The following is a 21,731-nucleotide window of genomic DNA, read 5'->3' as shown; positions in this document are numbered from 1 at the left end:
CTAAACTACTGAAAGAGCTGCTTCCTGTGCTTGGCCCTCCAATGTTGAACATAATAAACAGCTCTCTATCCACCAGAGGTGTACCAAACTCACTAAAAGTGGCAGTAATAAAGCCTCTCTTGAAAAAGCCAAACCTTGACCCAGAAAATATAAAAAACTATCGGCCTATATCAAATCTTCCATTCCTCTCAGAAATTTTAGAAAAGGCTGTTGCGCAACAACTCACTGCCTTCCTGAAGACAAACAATGTATACGAAATGCTTCAGGCTGGTGTTAGACCCCATCGTAGCACTGAGACTGCACTTGTGAAGGTGGTAAATGACCTTTTAATGGCATCAGACCGAGGCTTTGCATCTGTCCTTAGTGCTGCTTTTGATACATTCAATCACCACATTCTTTTGGAGAGATTGGAAACCCAAATTGGTCTACACGGACAAGTTCTGGCCTGGTTTAGATCTTATCTGTCGGAAAGATATCAGTTTGTCTCTGTGAATGGTTTGTCCTCTGACAAATCAACTGTAAATTTCAGTGTTCCTCAAGGTTCTGTTTTAGGACCACCATTGTTTTCACTATATATTTTACCTCTTGGGGATGTCATTCGAAAACATAATGTTAATTTTCACTGCTATGCGGATGACACACAGCTGTACATTTCAATGAAACATGGTGAAGCCCTAAAATTGCCCTCGCTAGAAGCATCTGTTTCAGACATAAGGAAGTGGATGGCTGCAAACTTTCTACTTTTAAACTCGGACAAAACCGAAGATGCTTGTTCTAGGTCCCAAGAAACAAAGAGATCTTCTGTTGAATCTGACAATTAATCTTTATGGTTGTACAGTCGTCTCAAATAAAACTGTGAAGGACCTCTGCGTTACTCTGGACCCTGATCTTTCTTTTGAAGAACATATTAAGATTGTTTCAAGGACAGCTTTTTTCCATCTACGTAACATTGCAAAAATCAGAAAAATTAATCCATGCTTTTGTCACTTCTAGGTTAGACTACTGCAATGCTCTACTTTCCGGCCACCCGGATAAAGCACTAAATAAACTTCAGTTAGTGCCAAATAAGGCTCCTAGAATCCTGACTAGAACCAATTTTTTAAATCATATTACTCCAGTGCTAGCCTCCCTACACTGGCTTCCTGTCAAGGCAAGGGCTGATTTCAAGGTTTTACTGCTAACCTACAAAGCATTACATGGGCTTGCTCCTACCTATCTCTCTGATTTGGTCCTGCCGTACATACCTACACGTACGCTACGGTCACAAGACGCAGGCCTCCTAATTGTCCCTAGAATTTCTAAGCAAACAGCTGGAGGCATTGCTTTCTCCTATAGAGCTCCATTTTTATGGAATGGTCTGCCTACCCATGTGAGAGACGCAAACTCGGTCTCAACTTTTAAGTCTTTACTGAAGACTCATCTCTTCAGTGGGTCATATGATTGAGTGTAGTCTGGCCCAGGAGTGTGAAGGTGAACGGAATGGCTCTGGAGCAACAAACTGCCCTTGCTGTCTCTGCCTGGCCGGTTCCCCTCTTTCCACTGGGATTCTGCCGTGGTGGAGATCTTTGTGGGCTATACTCTGCCTTGTCTCAGGATGGTAAGTTTGTGGTTGAAGATATCCCTCTAGTGGTGTGGGGGCTGTGCCTTGGCAAAGTGGGTGGGGTTATATCCTTCCTGTTTGGCCCTGTCTGGGGGTGTCATCAGATGGGGCCACCGTGTCTCCTGACCCCTCCTGTCTCAGCCTCCAGTATTTATGCTGCAGTAGTTTGTGTCGGGGGGCTAGGGTCAGTTTGTCATATCTGGAGTACTTCTCCTGTCCTATCCGGTGTCCTGTGTGAATTTAAGTATGCTCTCTCTAATTCTCTCTCTCTGAGGACCTGAGCCCTAGGACCATGCCTCAGGACTACCTGGCATGATGACTCCTTGCTGTCCCCAGTCCACCTGGCCGTGCTGCTGCTCCAGTTTCAACTGTTCTGCCTGTGATTATTATTATTTGACCATGCTGATCATTTATGAACATTTGAACATCTTGGCCATGTTCTGTTATAATCTCCACCCGGCACAGCCAGAAGAGGACTGGCCACCCCACATAGCCTGGTTCCTCTCTAGGCTTCTTCCTAGGTTTTGGCCTTTCTAGGGAGTTTTTCCTAGCCACCGTGCGTGTACACCTGCATTGCTTGCTGTTTGGGGTTATAGGCTGGGTTTCTGTGCAGCACTTTGAGATATCAGCTGATGTACTAAGGGCTATATAAATACATTTGATACTTAACGCAGATCCAAGTTCAATTTTGAGATTCACCGGCCTCTTTGGCGTAGGATTAGCTGGACGTTTCTGACTGGTCTTGGAACTGTGACAATGGGCAGCTCGATGGGATATGTAATGATTTTGACACTTCATCTTTTTTTTAAATTACAGATTTGTTGATTAAATCTGACTATTAATATAATGAGTAATCTAAGAATGATACGAGTTAATTACAACAAGAAAACTTCTAATTAGTCATCACTCAATACACCCACACTATTCTGTTGTTGGTGTGGGCATATTGAGTATGTTAAAAAGCTGTGGGTGTTAAATTAGCAAATTGAAACCATTTAAAATCAGTAACTGATGAAGTGATACATTGACTGATGTAATTAAGCCTCAAAAAACATCAAATCATATTATAAAAAGTACAATTAAATCAGAATGAAACTGGACAGTACCATTTCCAAACTCAGACTAGTGCATCGAAGGATTGCCTCATCAATTTCATGTAAATTGATATGCATATATCTGTCAAGCCCTCATTCCCTATGAATAATATCAGACCCACATTCCTGGTTTCCCTTGCTTCATGACCACAGGAAACATCTTCAAATGTAATTGATTGTGGCCCAAGTCCCATTAGCCAAGGTCTAGTGCTTAGAGTGAGCATCCCATTCATGTCAGGGGTTCCCGTTGGTTTCTTGAGTTGCCCTCAAAGGCGAGGTTGTCATAATGGGGCTGGAAGATGTCCACCTCGATTGATCCTGGACCAGGATGGTGCCCCAATGCTGAAACACGAACATGATTACCAGTCAGTCAAGCCCCACATGTGCTGCTAGAAAACCGTACAAAAAAAACAACCAGCTGGTCGATAATTACTTTGGCACAATCACTCATACAGATGTCAATGGATAGACAAGCTAAAGAGAGAAAGGAAGCCCTTTAATCCCAGACAGTAAGAACAATGCTGATTGTTTGATCAGGAAGACTTTGTAGTGGAGTTGTTTATATCTACTTGAAGCAATCAAACTAAGTAAACAAAAATACAATCAGAAAAGTTAAATAACGGGAATATCTAACCACTATAATTCAAATATGGGTGGCAAAGTTCACATGGTATGTCTTGAGCAAGGGCTTCAGCACATATTATCAAGCTAACGTGAAAGCCAGCATCTCCCAAAGAACCCACAGATGTACCACTACCAACTGAACTAAAATACTCCCCCTTAACTCTATAGACATTGCTAATGATGTGAAAAAGCTATCAAAAACAATTATTGTGAAGTTAAAAGACTCAAAGTAAATTGTGTGTCTTACTCTCATACACGTGGGTCTCATCTGCTGGGCTGCTGTGCTCCTCTGTGCATTGTACAGAAGCATAGCCTGCGGAGGCTGTCTCACTGCGGGTGTCCTCTGGGACTAGAACCCTGGGGTAGGACGTCATGTCTGGATGCATGGTCAACTGATGACTGGGCTGGTCCTCTTCCGGCTGCTGCTCAGGGTGATTAAGTTAGATTGATGAATAAATAAAAACAAAGCAATTTCAGGTCCCACTATGGGTGTTTCAACTTGCAACCCTTGAAAACAGCAATCTAGCATGTGTGCCTATTCTTCTTAAACAATAATCACTAGCAGTGTAAATAGTATTTTCAATCTAAAACAGTCTTTAATCAAGAATTTCAGTGAATGACAGGCAAAGGTTATTTCAAAGCACTAGGTCATGATGCAAGGTATAGTTGCCTACCTCTACTCCCAAGGCCTTGAGTATGTCACATTTACACATGGGGCAGGTCCTATGCTCCATTAGCCAGGGCTCAATGCAGGTCTTGTGGAAGAAATGACTGGAAAGTTAAAGTTAAACCAAAATAAACACATAAGACTAATGATGACAATCACAAAATGAAGGTAATTGGAATAGCAGACCAGGTAGGGCTACTCTACTCCATTTGTCAATATTAAACCAGGTAAAAGCCACTGCAGTTCAGTACATACTTGCAGGTGAGAATGGTCAGCACGTCGCCAGACTTGTAAACGTCAATGCATACTGCACAGGTGTCAGCGTCAGGCCCAGTCTCCTGAAAGACAGGTTTAAAAATAGATTGTAATGGCACTGAGCATTGGGGGTGTGAACGTTTAAAACTAGCGTTGCACGGTAAACCAGTACCATAGTACCAAAACGTCATGATACCCACATTTTAGAATACCATAGTACAGTTTCATATGACTCTACCGACATTTTCATCCCTACCGATCTAAAGAACCTGCTGGTACCTGTTATAAAATGTTCAGTCAGTTTTGTTTATAAATTCAGTTGAATTGAAGCAACAGCTACTAGTCTCTTGTATACACAGGTACAATATCCACTTATCTTTCATGTGCATATCACTTGTGGCAGTTGTAATCAGCGCTGCATGGTCAATCTGCATCTGCATTGGCAGTGCAGCATTTACAGTGATACGGCCTCTGCAGAAGTCAGGGAATTCATACTTTTTGCGCATCACGGAGCAGTGCGGAGCGGTTGTGAAGAAGTAGTCAAGGAAGTAAGTTTCTGTTTATACTTGACCGCCCACCCCCACCTACCAATCACGTCAATGCGAGCCCTCTACATTTTCACAAAAGCTGGGCGGGGCATGGCAATGTGGTACGGAGCTCAATTTGGCCTCTGCATGCCTCTGGAGGCTTCGTATTTGCGTCAGCATCTTTGATGCTCTCTGCGCTTTTAACGGACCTCTGAGACTATCACAGTGCAGGTGCATTTATACGGAGACTTGATTACACACAGGTGGATTGTATTTATCATCATTAGTCATTTAGGTCAACATTGGATCATTCAGAGATCCTCACTGAACTTCTGGAGAGAGTTTGCTGCACTGAAAGTAAAGGGGCTGAATAATTTTGCACGCCCAATTTTTCAGTTTTTGATTTGTTAAAAAAGTTTGAAATATCCAATAAATGTCGTTCCACTTCATGATTGTGTCCCACTTGTTGTTGATTCTTCACAAAAAAATAGTTATATATTTATGTTTGAAGCCTGAAATGTGGCAAAAGGTCGCAAAGTTCAAGGGGGCCGAATACTTTCGCACGGCACTGTATATTGTGTGCAAAAGGCATGAGGTAGGCGAATAATTACAATTTTGCAGATTAACACTGGAGTGATAAATGATCAGATGGTCATGTACAGGTAGAGACATTGGTGTGCAAAAGAGCAGAAAAGTAAATAAATAAAAACAGTATGGGGATGAGGTAGGTAAAAATGGGTGGGCTATTTACTGATAGACTATGTACAGCTGCAGCGATCGGTTAGCTGCTCAGATAGCAGATGTTTGAAGTTGGTGAGGGAGATAAAAGTCTCCAACTTCAGCGATTTTTGCAATTCATTCCAGTCACAGGCAGCAGAGAACTGGAAGGAAAGGCGGCCAAATGAGGTGTTGGCTTTAGGGATGATCAGTGAGATACACCTGCTGGAGCACGTGCTACGGGTGGGTGTTGCCATCGTGACCAGTGAACTGAGATAAGGTGGCGCTTTACCTAGCATGGACTTGTAGATGACCTGGAGCCAGTGGGTCTGGCGACGAATATGTAGCGAGGGCCAGCCGACTAGAGTATACAGGTCGCAGTGGTGGGTGGTATAAGGTGCTTTAGTGACAAAACGGATGGCACTGTGATAAACTGCATCCAGTTTGCTGAGTAGAGTGTTGGAAACTATTTTGTAGATGACATCGCCGAAGTCGAGGATCGGTAGGATAGTCAGTTTTACTAGGGTAAGTTTGGCGGCGTGAGTGAAGGAGGCTTTGTTGCGGAATAGAAAGCCGACTCTAGATTTGATTTTCGATTGGAGATGTTTGATATGAGTCTGGAAGGAGAGTTTAGAGTCTAGCCAGACACCTAGGTACTTATAGATGTCCACATATTCAAGGTCGGAACCATCCAGGGTGGTGATGCTAGTCAGGCGTGCGGGTGCAGGCAGCGAACGGTTGAAAAGCATGCATTTGGTTTTACTAGCGTTTAAGAGCAGTTGGAGGCCATGGAAGGAGTGTTGTATGGCATTGAAGCTCGTTTGGAGGTTAGATAGCACAGTGTCCAAGGACGGGCCGGAAGTATATAGAATGGTGTCGTCTGCGTAGAGGTGTATCAGGGAATCGCCCGCAGCAAGAGCAACATCATTGATATATACAGAGAAAAGAGTCGGCCCGAGAATTGAACCCTGTGGCACCCCCATAGAGACTGCCAGAGGACCGGACAGCATGCCCTCCGATTTGACACACTGAACTCTGTCTGCAAAGTAGTTGGTGAACCAGGCAAGGCAGTCATCAGAAAAACCGAGGCTACTGAGTCTGCCGATAAGAATATGGTGATTGACAGAGTCGAAAGCCTTGGCAAGGTCGATGAAGACGGCTGCACAGTACTGTCTTTTATCGATGGCGGTTATGATATCGTTTAGTACCTTGAGCGTGGCTGAGGTGCACCCGTGACTGGCTCGGAAACCAGATTGCACAGCGGAGAAGGTACGGTGGGATTCCAGATGGTCAGTGACCTGTTTGTTGACTTGGCTTTCAAAGACCTTAGATAGGCAGGGCAGGATGGATATAGGTCTGTAACAGTTTGGGTCCAGGGTGTCTCCCCCTTTGAAGAGGGGGATGACTGCGGCAGCTTTCCAATCCTTGGGGATCTCAGACGATATGAAAGAGAGGTTGAACAGGCTGGTAATAGGGGTTGCGACAATGGCGGCGGATAGTTTCAGAAATAGAGGGTCCAGATTGTCAAGCCCAGCTGATTTGTACAGGTCCAGGTTTTGCAGCTCTTTCAGAACATCTGCAATCTGGATTTGGGTAAAGGAGAACCTGGAGAGGCTTGGGCGAGCAGGTGGCAACAGTGAGAGACTTATTTCTGGAGAGAGTGATTTTTAAAATTAGTAGTTCGAACTGTTTGGGTATGGACCTGGAAAGTATGACATTACTTTGCAGGCTCTCTCTGCAGTAGACTGCAACTCCTCCCCCTTTGGCAGTTCTATCTTGACAGAAAATGTTATAGTTGGGTATGGAAATCTCAGAATTTTTGGTGGCCTTCCTGAGCCAGGATTCAGACACGGCAAGGACAAACACTGTTTCCCATTCTTGTTCAATGAACCATGGGTAGCCTAGTGGTTAGAGTGTTGGACTAGTAACCGGAAGGTTGCAAGTTCAAACCCCCGAGTTGATGTGGGAGCGAGATGTACATATAGGGAGAAACATAATACTGTACCACAAGAGAAAGATACACTTAGAGTATATTTGCCATTCTGGTAAAAATGCATTGTCTATTGTATAGGACAGGAAGCCAAAGTAAGGACATGAGAGCATAGGACAGCTGGACATAAAGGTCAGAGGGACATACAAAGGATGGGGTCAGCCAAATTACCAACTGATGGACTATAGACATATGGCATATATTTTTAGGACATGAAGAGAAGAGACACAGTCTACTAATCCTAATAAAGGACAGACATACCAAAGACCACACCAAGCTGAACATAAGGGGCCCATAGGATAAGATGGGCATGTATTCTTTGTGGGACATGAAGAGGTCATGTCACCATTATAACTTGACTGAAAGCAGATACGGGCGTTATTGGGTGTGAACAAGCAGGAAGCACAGATTGGGATATAATGGTGGCAGATGGACTGAGGGAAGTAACTTCATTTGCATTTGGGATGGACTCATATGTTGTATGTGTATAAATCAGAGCCAGTGCTCTGGAAAAGTGTGTGTTCCGCGGACCATCTAGGCTTCTGATTTGTTTGTATTAAAAGCCTATATTGAATTCACAAGTTCTTGTAAGTGTTATATTTTGTAACGATCCTCCACGACACTGACCAGGTACAAATCTGTCGTACTGTGGTATCGCGATACTACTCGATATCATGATATTTGGCCTGGTATAATATAATTTGTAAAATGTTGACAAGCCTAGTTTAAACAAAATTGGGATGTTAAAGTTAAGAAAAAATATTTTTCCACTGTCTATCAAGAGTACGCATCTGTTTGCCCAGTTCCCGTATTTCATAGCGAGTGAGTCATGCACAAAACCAGTCATGGTAGACAAATATGGAATATTCCCACATGCCGGGTTGTGACAAAAACTCACTCATTCTTATGTTTAATAAATGTATCGTATAGTATGTGTGGCAGGCTTACAATGAGGGCAAAAAACAACATTTGAGAGTGCGCTGACACTGATGCTAGCTGGTATGCAGCTGGAGGTTGAATGTTTGAAGGGGTACAGGACTATAAAAAGTTAGGGAATCACTGGTTTACACTATACAATTAGTTCATTTTAGTATACTCATTAAGTAGATAGTATGTTAGTATGGGTATTCGAACACAGCTCTGGTCTTCCTTTTCTGCACTTGACCATATTACCGGACTGTAATCAAGAAGGGACTAGATCAGAGCCTGTACAACTTGTAAAATTCGTGTTAAACTTATTTTTATGAAAAACAGACATATCCCTCCCCATCTTCACAACAACTTCAATATACAGTTGAAGTCAGACGTTTACATACACCTGAGCTAAATATATTTAAACGCCGTTTTTCACAATTCCTGACATTTAGTCCTAGTAAAAATTCCCTGTTTTAGGTCAGGTAGGATCACCACTTTATTTTAAGAACGTGAAATGACAGAATAATAGGAGAGAGAATGACTTTTTTCAGCTTTTATTTATTTCATGACATTCCGAGTGACTCAGAAGTTTAAATACACTCAATTAGTACTTGGTAGCATTGCCTTTAAATTGTTTAACTTGGGTCAAACGTTTTAGGTAGCCTTCCACAAGCTTCCCACAATAAGTTGGGTGAATTTTGGCCCATTCCTCCTGACAGAGCTGGTGTAACTGAGTCATGTTTGTAGGCCTCCTTGCTCGCTCACGCTTTTTCAGTTCTGCCAACACATTTTCTATAGGATTGAGGTCAGGGCTTTGTGATGTCCACTCCAATACCTTGACTTTGTTGTCCTTAAGTCATTTTGCCACAACTTTGGAAGTATGCTTGGGGTCATTGTCCATTTGGAAGACCCATTTGCGACCAAGCTTCAACTTCCTGACTGATGTCTTGAGATGTTGCTTCAATATATCCACATCATTTTCCTGCCTCATGATGCCATTTATTTTGTGAAGTGCTACAGTCCTTCCAGCAGCAAAGCACCCCCACAACATGATGCTGCCACCCCCGTGCTTCACGGTTGGGATGGTGTTGTTCGGCTTGCAAGCTTCCCCCTTTTTCCTCCTAACATAACGATGGTCATTATGGCCAAACAGTTCTATTTTTGTTTCATCAGACCAGAGGATATTTCTCCAAAAAGTACGATCTTTTGATTGATTTGCTCTTTAAGCACCTTCCCACCCCCAACACAGGGGGGTGGGAAGGAGTGGAAAAGATGGTTTCTAGGTGGCAGGGTCAGATGGAAAAATGTTGGATGGGTGGGGTTGGGGGAGTAGGCTCACATTTTTATTATTATCTTATACATACTAAATGTTCTGTAATCAATACTTTGTGTTTATTTATGTACCTTTAAAATGTTTTTCTTTTGGAGAGGCAGCCCAGAGGTTAATACAACCTAAATATGAAATTATAGTCAAAGAATCATAAATCACAGTAAAACTTGTATATGCCATGTGTTCCCAGTTTGAAACATCCATATTTGCATATGATCCTGAAAGTCATGCATAATAACCATAAACACATCTGGACTTTACTTGAACGGTTACCTTATCTCCCCGTTTCACGGTCCGGACTTGCAGCTGACCAATGGCTTTCTTGGCCTCTGCCTTCAGCTGTTTCTGTTGGAGTAGAGAGAAGAACGTGTCCAGTGTTTAAATTACATTATTAATCTGCTTCCTCTGACAATTGGAGACATCTGGTTTTCAGGAACAGTGTCTTCAACCTACCTTCGGTTTCCCCTGAAAACCGGATGTGGGGACCCTGCTCAGCAGTTTATTTTATGCCTGCTACATTAGGTTAAGCAACAGATGAATAAAAAATAAATCACAATTTAAAATGTCTAGAATGCAACACCAACACAGCCAACATTTTGCGCCAACAATTAATTGTTAATTTCCTGTAATGTAACCATACATGATTGAAATAGGAGTGAGCAGGAGAACGGTAAGTGATGAGGTCATGTTAGAGACCTTTTATTCCGTTTGAACATGGGTGATCTGGGAGGAGAGCGTTTATTATAGCAGTCCTACTGTGTGTCATTAAGCCTCTTCTCTAAAACCATGTATTAGAAACATTACATCAGCTTGTATATAGGACAGAAAAACATCAGATTTACATACATCAGGGGTTTATAAGTATAAGGCATAATCCTGAGGGACAGAGAGACCAGCTCAATTCTATATAAATTTGGGAGATACCACATACACAATTAAAGACTCTTTATGCTGCTTATGCAGCCTCCCCCATGGCAACAAGACAAAATAATGTGCACAAAAAGAATCAACGTTATGAAAGCGATTTAGGATACATAGTATGAGGGATCACAGGGACACATTAGCATTGAGGATTCTCTGGAAAATATCATGAGATATTTTCTGTGATATATACTCTGAACGTCAGTGGCGAAAGGGCCACTGGTACACTGGAGAAGTGTGCTCTTCACGGATGAATCCCGGTTTCAACTGTACCGGGCAGATGTCAGACAGTGTGCATGGCACTGTGTGGGTGAGCAGGTTGCTGATGTCAACGTTGTGAACAGAGTGCCCCATTGTGGTGGTGGGGTTATGGTATAGGCATGCATAAGCTACGGACAACGAACACAATTGCATTTTATCAATAGCAATTTGAATGCACAGAGATACCGTGATGAGATCCTGAATGCCAATTGTCGTCCACTCATCCACCGCCATCACCTCATGTTTCAGCATGCTAATGCATGGCCATGTCTCAGGGATCCATACACAATTCCTGGAACCTGAAAATGTCCCAGTTCTTTATGGCCTGCATAATTACCAGACATGTCACGTTTTGAGTATGATAGGGATGCTCTGGGTTGACGTGTACAACAGCGTGATCCAGTTCCCACCAATTTCACAGCTATTGGCGAGTGGGATAACATTCCACAGGTCACAATCAACAGCCTGATCAACTCTATGCGAAAGAGATTTATTGCGCGGCATACGGGTCACACCAGATACTGACTGGTTTTCTAATCCACGCCCCTAGTAAAAAAAAAAAAAACATTTTGAAAAGGTATCTGTGACCAACTGATGCATATCTGTATTGCCAGGCATGTGAAATCAATAGATTTAATTTATTTAACTAGGCAAGTGAGTTAAGAACAAATTCTTATTTCGAAAAAAAAAAAAAGGCAAAAGGCCTCCTGCAGGGACAGGGGCTGGGATAAAAAAAGAAATAAATAGGACAACACTACAGAGAGACCTAAGACAACAATTAGGGCATAACAAAATTTAAATTGTTCTTCATAATCCTGAAAAGAGTAGATACATTGTATACTGTATCATGTTCACTTGTAGATTTTAGAGAGGCATGTTGCGGTCATTCTAGCTCACAGGGCGAGCATGGAGCTTGTGTTTTGCATACGATTACAGCCTGAACAATGGTGCCCTCTGAGCGTAAGGTCCTAGCGCAGTGGGTGAAGTCAGATCTGCTCTAACTTCTCAGCTACCCACTTCTCTGTATCAGACTACTTACCCAGTCTCCCTGCAGAAAGCCTTAGAGAATCAGACACATTTGAACAGAGGCTGCCTTAGACCACCGGATGTTTTTGGACAAGGAAAAAGTGGGTTACTGTTAATAAGTTAGAGTATGCAAGACCGTTTGAAATCAGTCAGTCTTCAAGGTCACCCCCTATATGCAGGAGTAAAAAACAGTGAGAACATTACTGTAAATGAGCAAATCATGGGCCTGTCCATGTGAATGTTTTTAACTGGCAGAACAAATCCAATCAATCAGATGAAATCCTGTTTGCTAAGCAGAAGATTTTACAGAAACACTCCCTTGAGTGGAGCTAAGCATTCTGCTTATAGTAAACACTTCACCATATAGGCCTGACAGTTCAGGGCAATTCCAAGGTAACAGCATTACACCTTATAAACTGTATGCTAAACAAAAACCATTGATTTACAGTGGCAGGTAATCATGGATGCCAAGGGTAATCATGGATGCCCCCAAAATGTACTAAGAAACATAAAATAATGTATCTTATGTCTGACAAATATTACAGCGTTTTCCTTCATTTTGCAGGAGGCCGAATGCATCTCACCAGCGAAAGCATCCGAGCAAGCGAAACAGAGCACCTCTTTCTCAGTGTCTACCTGATGCTGTCTGGACAAAAAGAATGACCTTGTTGCCAACCATAGCATTCAATGCAAGGGAAATCAGCAAGCATTTTGCCTCCCTTGATAACGTATAAAAATAAAGTCAATCAGCGTTACGCTACATTGAGTGAACTGTGAATGGAGGGCAACAACCCAGCAGCAGGACGGCTACCTCTGCCTTTGTGCAAGGAGGAGCAGGAGGAGCACTGCCAGAGCCCTTCAAAATGACCTCCAGCAGGCCACAAATGTGCATGTGTCTGCTCAAACGTTCAGAAACAGACTCCATGAGGGTGGTATGAGGGCCCGACGTCCACAGATGGGGGTTGTGCTTTACAGTCCAACACCGTGCAGGACGTTTGGCATTTGCCAGGGAACACCAAGATTGGCAAATTCGCCACTGGCGCCCTGTGCTCTTCACAGATGAAAGCAGGTTCACACTGAGCACGTGACAGACGTGACAGTCTGGAGACGCCGTGGAGAACGTTCTGCTGCCTGTAACATCCTCCAGCATGACCGGTTTGGAGGTGGGTCAGTCATGGTGTGGGGTGGCATTTCTTTGGGGGGCCGCACAGCCCTCCATGTGCTCGCCAGAGGTAGCCTGACTGCCATTAGGTACCGAGATGAGATCCTCAGACCCCTTGTGAGACCATATGCTGGTGCGGTTGGCCCTGGGTTCCTCCTAATGCAAGACAATGCTAGACCTCATGTTGCTGGAGTGTGTCAGCAGTTCCTGCAAGAGGAAGGCATTGATGCTATGGACTGGCCCGCCCGTTCCCCAGACCTGAATCTAACTGAGCACATCTGGGACATCATGTCTCGCTCCATCCACCAACGCCACGTTGCACCACAGACTGTCCAGGAGTTGGCGGAGGCTTTAGTCCAGGTCTGGGAGGAGATCCCTCAGGAGACCATCCGCCACCTCATCAGGAGCATGCCCAGGCGTTGTAGGGAGATCATACAGGAACGTGGAGACCACACACCACTGAGCCTCATTTTGACTTGTTTTAATGACATTACATCAAAGTTGGATCAGCCTGTAGTGTGGTTTTCCACTTTAATTTTGAGTGCGACTCCAAATCCAGACCTCCATGGGTTGATAAATTTGATTTACATTGATAATTTCTGTGTGTGATTTTGTTGTCAGCACATTCAACTATGTAAAGAAAAAAGTATTTCATAAGAATATTTCATTCAGCTCTAGGATGTGTTATTTTAGTGTTCCCTTTATTTTTTTGAGCAGTGTATATAAAAGTGGACAAGCAGTAGTGACTAATGTGTTATGGGTTAAATGGAATGATTTGTGTGCAAACGTATGTAGCCGGAGCCTAAGTACATACGGTGCATGCGTTCGGGACAGAATGTTTGCACAAGGGTGTACGTTGCTGTCTGGCAGGACCAATATCACTATATTATATGGAGTCCCAAAAACCAAGGTGTTAATGTTACAGGGAATTGGGAGAGCGGAAAAGAATGTGACGTAGATCTGTGGCAAATTTTAGTGAAGTTCAACGAAGGTACAACTTGAAAGACTAGCCACAGATCCCTGTATACAGGAGGCCACATCACAGGAAGGGTAGTTCACTGTAGTACTCCTGCAGAGTGTGATTAAGAAATGTGACTCAAGAGTTTGAAGGTTGGATACTCCTCCAACGGCACTCATCTCGCCCTCATTCCTATCCGCCAGCAGTGGGATCGAGGGACGATAACAGGAAAGTGTCAGAAGGTGGCTGCTCATCAACCGTTGTGACCCAAAGTTTACACTGTAACGAGGGTCTGCACAAAGGGGTGGGGTGTAGATCGGCAGGTAGGGTTGTTGTCCTTGATGATCTTTTTGTCCTTCCTGTGACATCGGGGGGTGTAGGTGTCCTGGAGGGAAGGTAGTTTGCCCCTGGTGATGCGTTGTGCAGACCTCACTACCCTCTGGAGATCCTTACGGTTGTGGAAGGTGCAGTTGCCGTACAAGGCGGTGATACAGCCCGACAGGATGCTCTCGATTGTGCATCTGTAAAAGTTTGAGCGCTTTTGGTGACAAGCCGAATTTCTTCAGCCTCCTAAGGTTGAAGAGGTGCTGTTGCGCCTTCACCACGCTGTCTGTGTGGCTGGACTATCAGTTTATCAGTGATGTGTATGCCGAGGAACTTCAAGCTTTCCACCTTCTCCACTGCTGTCCCGTTGATGTGGATGGGGGAGTGCTCCCTCTGCTGTTTCCTGAAGTCCACAATCATCTCCTTAGTTTTGTTGATGTTGAGTGAGAGGTTATTCTCCTGACACCACACTTTGAGTGCCCTCACCTCCTCCCTGTAGGCCGTCCCATCGTTGTTGGTAATCAAGCCTACCACTGTAGTGTGGTCTGCAAACTTGATGATTGAGTTGGAGGCATGCATGGCCACACAGTCATGGGTGAACAGGGAGTACAGGAGAGGGCTGAGAACACACTCGTGGGGGGGGCCCAGTGTTGAGGATCGGCGAGGTGGAGATGTTTCCTACCCTCACCACCTGGGGGAGGCCCGTCAGAAACCAGAACCCAGTTGCATTCTTACATAGGTATTCCTCTAGTCCAGATGGGTTAGGGCAGTGTGCATTGTGGTTGCTTCGTCTGTGGACCTATTGGGGCGGTAAGCAAATTGGAGTGGGTCTAAGGTGTCAGGTAGGGTGGAGGTGATAAGATCCTTGACTAGTCTCTCAAAGCACTTCATGAGGACGGAAGTGAGTGCTGCGGGGCGATACTAGTTTAGCTCAGTTAGTTTCTTGGGAACAGGAATAATGGTGGCCCTCTTGAAGCATGTGGGAACAGCAGACTGGGATAGGGATTGATTAAATAGGTCTGTAAACACACCAGCCAGCTGGTCTGCGCATGCTCGGAGGACGCGGCTTGGGATGCCGTCTGGGCCGGCAGCCTTGCGAGGGTTAACACGTTTACATTTTTGACTCACGTTGGCTATGGTGAAGAGGAGGCCGCAGGTTTTGGTTGCGGGCCGTGTCAGCGGCACTGTATTGTCCTCAAAGCGAGCAAAGTTGTTGTTAAGTTTGTCTGGGAGCAAGACATCAGTGTTTGACGGGCTGGTTTTCTTTTTGTAGTCCGTGATTGACTGTAGACCCTGCCACATATGTCTTGTGTCTGAGCCGTTGAATTTCGACTCTACTTTGTCTCTATACTGACGCATAGCTTGTTTGATTGCCTTGGAGGGAATAGCTACACTGTTTGTATTCGGTCATGTTTCCGGTCGCCTTGCCATGATTAAAAGCAGTGGTTCGCGCTTTCAGTTTTGCACGAATGCTGCCATCAATAAACGGTTTCTGGTTGGGGAAGGATTTAATATTCACAGTGGGCACCACACATCCACTGATGCACTTGCTAATAAACTCGCTCACCGAATCAGTGTATACGTCAACATTATTGTCCAATGCTATCCGGAACATATCCCAGTCCACGTGATCGAAGCAATCTTGAAGAGTGGAATCAGATTGGTCGGACCAGCGTTGAATAAACAAGAGCACGGGCGTTTCCTGTTTCAGTTTCTGTCTATAGGCTGGGAGCAACAAAATGGAGTCGTGGTCAGATTTGCCGAAAGGAGGGCGAGGGAGGGCTTTGTATGCATCGCGGAAATTAGAGTAGCAATGATCCAGAGTGTTGCCAGCCCGGGTCGCACATTCGATATGCTGATAAAATTTAGGGAGCCTTGTTAAAATCCCCAGCTACAATAAATGCAGCCTCAGGATATGTGGTTTTCAGTTTACATAGAGTCCAATGGAGCTCTTTCAGGTCCGTCGAGGTGTCTGCTTGGGGGGGATATACATGGCTGTGAATATAATCGAAGAGAATTCTCTTGGTAGATAATCTGGTCGACATTTGATCGTAAGGAATTCTAGGGTCAGGTGAACAAAAGGATTTGAGTTCCTGTATGTTGTTATGATCACACCACGACTCGTTAATCATAAGGCATACACCCTTCTTACCAGAGAGACGTTTGTTTCTGTTGGCGCGATGCGTGAAGAAACCAGGTGGCTGTACCGATTCTGATAACGTATCCCGAGTGAGCCATGTTTCCGTGAAACAAAAAACGTTACAATCTCTGATGCATCTTTGGAAGGCAACCCTTGCTCAAATTTCATCTACCTTGTTGTCAAGAGACTGGACATTGGCGAGTAGTATACTCAGGAGTGGGGGGGGCGTCTACGGAGCCTGACCAGAAGACCGCTCTGTCTGCAACTCTTTGTTTTGGTTCGCCTACTGGGATCCGATACATTGTCCTGGGTGGTGGTCCAAACAGAGGATCCGCTTCGAGAAAGTCGTAATGTTGGTAAGTTGACGTTGCTCTTATATCCAATAGTTCCTCCCGGCTGTATGTGATAAGACTTAAGATTTCCTGGGGTAACAGTGTAAGAAATAATACATAAATGACACTTGTATTCAAGACAAACTTAATTTCTTTGCCACATTTTTCAGTTTTACTTTAGTGGGTGCGTGCTACACCGCTGCTTATAACTAAGACATTTTAAGATGTGTCAAATTATATCCAGCTTAGGTCTCTTTTTTTTATGGTATTGAAAATTCTGCTACCATGTTGTGCTGCTGCCATGTTGCTACCACGCCGTGTTGTCATGTGTTGCTGCCATGCCATCATCCTAGTTCTCACTTAATGTAGTGTTGTGTTTTCTTGTCGTGATGTGTTTTGTCCTATATTTTTATTTAATTTATTCATATTTTTAATCCCAGCCCCCATCCCGGCAGGAGGTCTTTTGGTAGGCCATCATTGTAAATAAGAATTTGTTCTTAACTGACATACCTAGTTAAATGAAGGTTCAATTTAAAAAAATAATTAAATAACCCGGTACACCCCCCAAGCATCATGAAACCTGGTGATGGTCACTAAATTAAAATTCTGGTATTGACACAGCATAATATTACAGTGAGCTCCAAAAGCATTGGGACAGTTACATATTTTTTGTTGTTGTTTTGGCTCCAGCACTTATTATATAAGTTTATTAAGGTTATTATATAATGACTGAAGTTAAAGTGCAGACTGTCAGCTTTAATTTGAGTGTATTTTCATCACAGTTTAGAAATTACAGCACATTTTTTACATAGTCCCCCGCCATTTTAGGGGACCAAAAGTATTGGGAGAAATTAACTTGTGTATTAAAGTAGTAAAAAGTTAAGTATTTGGTCCCATATTCCTAGCAGGCAATAACTAAATTAAGCATGTGACTGTACAAACTTGAATGCATTTGCTGTTTGTTTTGGTTGCCCAATAGAAATGAATGGTAAATAACGTAGTGTCATTTTGGAGTCACTTGTATTGTAAATAAGAATATAATGTTTCAGATTCGTACATTAATGTGGATGATACCATGATTACGTATAGTCCTGAAATAATCGTGAATAATGATGAGGGAGAAAGTTAGCCGCACAAATATCCTACCCCCAAGACATGCTAACCTCTCACCATTACAATAACGGGGGAAGTTAGCATTTTTTTTTTGGGGGGTATGGTATTCATGCCTCTAATGCATTTCAAATCCAAAGTGCTGAAGTAAAGAGCCAAAAACAACAAAAAATGTGTCACTGAGCCAATACTTTGAGTTCACTGTATGTTTAGTGTAGAAAAGAAAAACACTTCCAGTGGAATGTCCCCAGTCATATTGTTCTACTGATCAAAGGAGATATAGGTGCAGCATTCTATTTCAGCATAAACCACTGATTGGTGTCACTGTCAAACAAGTAATTGTGTATTTACTGGCAGTCTTGGGACAAGTCTGTTGAATCTGACTGTTCAGGTTTAGACATTAAAACATACGGTAACCTCATGGTCAGTCGACTTCCCTGTTTAACAATCACAAAACCAACTATGTTTCCCTGTCTCCTAGAGGCAATTCAATAGAGATGAACATGACTGGTGAAAACAATCATTGGAATGCAGTAGTTTACTTGGGCAGGAGCTCAACGGTGCTGAAACCAGGAACCTCAAATTGTCTACTGCTCGTGTTCCTGCACTTATTACAGAATATAGGCTTAAAACTACTGCAGTTCCTGCACCTAAATATAAACAGTACCTGCACACAAAATGAGTACCAGACCTATTTCAGTACAAGTCAAGCATTGTGGGAATGTGTATAACTGGTTTGTCCAGTTCTGGTTTACAGAGGGTAAATAATTGTCATTGTTTCACATACTGGAGTCTGACCTGTTGAAGGTTTTGTAGACGAACGACGTTGAGGCGGCGGGCCGAGTAGAAGATGAAGTAGCAAACAGTTACTGCTGTTATCATGAAGAAGGAGATGGAGACGAAGAACACAGAATAGTGGCTCATCCAGACACCATGCTGCTTGACCACCTCAATGGTCATCGAGACTGGAATCCCTTGCCTGATCAGCTCAACAATTTCCATGCCCCGTCTGTGACTAATCATGATGGCAACCATATCTCCTGTTCCTGTAACCAGATGGGAAACAAAGTATGAGGAAACATAAATACAGGCTGGGCCTTAAATATGCTATCAGGTGCTCAAAGAAATTCCAGTATCTAGGCCTAATGTGTCAGTCTATTACAAATATTTAACAAACAATGTAAGAACATGGTGTTCTTTAATGTGAAAACATACCTACTGCAAAGTAAGTAGAACAATAGAAGGATCCATTACATGGTAGTGACGGGGGATAATATCAATATAGTTACATATCAGGACATTTTTTTTTTAAACGATATATCGCAGCGTTTCGACAATGTCGCAATATTATTTGTGCCGGTTGGCTGTACCTGCACCAAAACTCAGGTATTTTTCCATCACAGATGGTTCTGCATCATTTTAAATAGGGAGCCAATTTGTTTTCAGCACTTTTATTTCCATGATGGATCAAAACTAGTTCTCTCATGCTCCCTCTGCAGCAAACATATGGTGAGCAATATGTTTGGAACGTTGAATCGCAATACATATCAGCACCTAAGTATTGTGATATCGTATCGGGAGGTCCCTGATACTTCAAATCAAAAATCAAATCCAATGTTATTAGTTGCATACACGTTTAGCAGATGTAGCTGAATACCTGTGTTCCTAGCTCTAATAGTGCAATAAAATCTAAAAGAATGGCATTAAGAAATATATAAATATTCCCAGCCCTATTACATGGAGACTCATATCTCCCTCACTAACTTTAAGCATCCACTGTCAGAGCAGCTTACCGATTATTGCACCTGTACACAGCCCATCTGTAAATAGCCCACCCAACTACCTCATCCCAATGTTATTTATTTTGTTCCTTTGCACCCCAGTATCTCTACTTGCACATCTATCACTCCAGTGTTAATGCTAAATTATAATTATTTCACCACTATGGCCTATTTATTGCCTTACCTCCCTACATTTGCACACACTCTATACAGATTTTTCTATTGTGTTATTGACTGTACATTTGTTTATACCATGTGTAACTCAGTTTTTTTGTCACAGTGCTTTATCTTGGCCAGGTCGCAGTTGTAAATGAGAACTTGTTCTCAACTGGCTTACCTGGTTAAATAAAGGTGAAATATATATATTTTTAAAAACATGTGACTCATGTCAACACAAAGATTTCCTAAATTAGCTAATGGAGTCAGGGCATAGCTCAATGACTTAATATTACAAGGCTTATCTTTTCATTTTAAACTAGCTTCATTACGCCTTCACATGGAATGGACAATCTGAGGCAATTACTATAGTTGTTCAGCAAGTCAATGTCACTTAAGTGTCTAAACTCCATAAAGAATGGAAGAACAGGCAGAATGGAAGGCTATGCCACACAAGACATGTGTAGGTAGGCCTACAGTGGGGTTCTTCAGAATTAGAGCTGAGCAGAGGGAACAGGTTTTGCAAATACTACCCAGATGTTGGCCTACATTAAGTATACTCAAAAGCAATTCAGAGAACATTAGAATTTAACAATTATAGACGATGGTTTTCAAATGAACTTATCTTGACCATTCGGGCTATGAGAGCTTTTTCATACAATAATATAGTAGGCTACTGGGGTGATCTAAGTGCACGGGGTAGCCTAAATGAAAGAGAAGGGTGCAATTGCGGCACAAAATTCTGGTCGTTCCACTTAGGACAGGTCGGAGGCGGGGGTTACAGTTGGCAGTGTTATTAATGCACAATAACATTGGATGCCAGCTGCTGATAAACACCACAAAAAGGGGCGGGCGATAACAGTAGCTAGCTAGCCGTACACAGTAGACAGTGTCCTTCACCAGTGTGTGTTCGCTTTTGCCAGCTAGTTTAAGGAGGACTCCGCTACACAGCAAGCGGTGGCGACGCAGTGATCTAGCGAGCCAACTAGCAAGCTAGAACACGGTGTCGTTAACTATCAAGCTAGCTAGTACACGTTAGATCCTAACCTCCTCTCTGCTGTGCTAGCGTAAGGTGGGGACGATCACCCCACCTGTTTAGGACAGTGACATAATACTTGTATTTCACTTTAGCCCATCATTCAAAAAAAAAAGGGGGGTTCTCGCAGGAACGCCCCGAATTGCGGGCTGCAGTTACACACTATTGAAATTGAGAAAAACTGCGCACATCTTGCTGTAAATTGCAAACTACATAACGTTACCTGGGTGCGACATTTGGATGACTGTATTGTTTGTACCAAGACCATTGAAAATTACAGCAGCAACAGCTCCTTTACTGGCTGCAACATTGATCTTCTGTGAAAAAGTACATTCGTAGCCGCGTTGAATTATGGCGATCCACCCTTTTGACCCACTAGGCACATCATAAAAAGTATCACTTTCGCAACTGTAAATCGGATCAGGTAAATAAACGTCCCCCATCACCGTAACTTTAGGAGAATCTTGTCCATATAGCGTTGGTCCGCTTTCCCCTTGTCGCGATATGGTTTCGTTGTTTGCAGGATCAATAAACGACACGTTCAGGTAGGCTGTGTAGTAAGTCGCTACTGCAAAATGTAAACTCGACACCTGAAGACTTAAAGCCACAAACAGCCATGAAAATAGATACCGTTTCGCTAAAGGTTCCATAATCATTTTTTACGGCGTGGGTTACTAGTGCCGTTCCGCGTTGAACAGTCGATAAAAGGTATGGGACTAAAAACAAAACGAAGAAAAGTTTAAGCTCGTCTAACTAAAGTCATTAGGATATTAAGCGGCGGGCTGACAGGTGAACTAGTTCTAGA

General features: G+C 43.2%; 1 protein-coding gene across 1 annotated transcript; it reads right to left on the bottom strand.

The window, feature by feature from the left end:
- Nucleotides 1-2,608: 2,608 nt before the first annotated feature.
- LOC112250262 (E3 ubiquitin-protein ligase RNF128-like) lies at nucleotides 2,609-21,731 on the bottom strand. The gene is made up of 7 exons (XM_024420257.1): nucleotides 21,150-21,731; nucleotides 18,752-18,999; nucleotides 9,993-10,064; nucleotides 4,241-4,323; nucleotides 3,993-4,089; nucleotides 3,566-3,740; nucleotides 2,609-3,036 (listed from the first exon to the last, which is right to left on the bottom strand). The coding sequence occupies exons 1-7, from the start codon at nucleotides 21,580-21,582 to the stop codon at nucleotides 2,924-2,926; spliced, it is 1,221 nt and encodes a 406-aa protein (XP_024276025.1). The 5' UTR covers nucleotides 21,583-21,731; the 3' UTR covers nucleotides 2,609-2,923.

Source organism: Oncorhynchus tshawytscha, linkage group LG30 (assembly GCF_018296145.1).
Source record: "Oncorhynchus tshawytscha isolate Ot180627B linkage group LG30, Otsh_v2.0, whole genome shotgun sequence".
In the NCBI taxonomy this organism is placed as follows: Eukaryota; Metazoa; Chordata; class Actinopteri; order Salmoniformes; family Salmonidae; genus Oncorhynchus; species Oncorhynchus tshawytscha.
The sequence above is the reverse complement of the archived record's forward strand: the minus strand, read 5'-3'. Positions and strand labels throughout refer to the sequence as shown.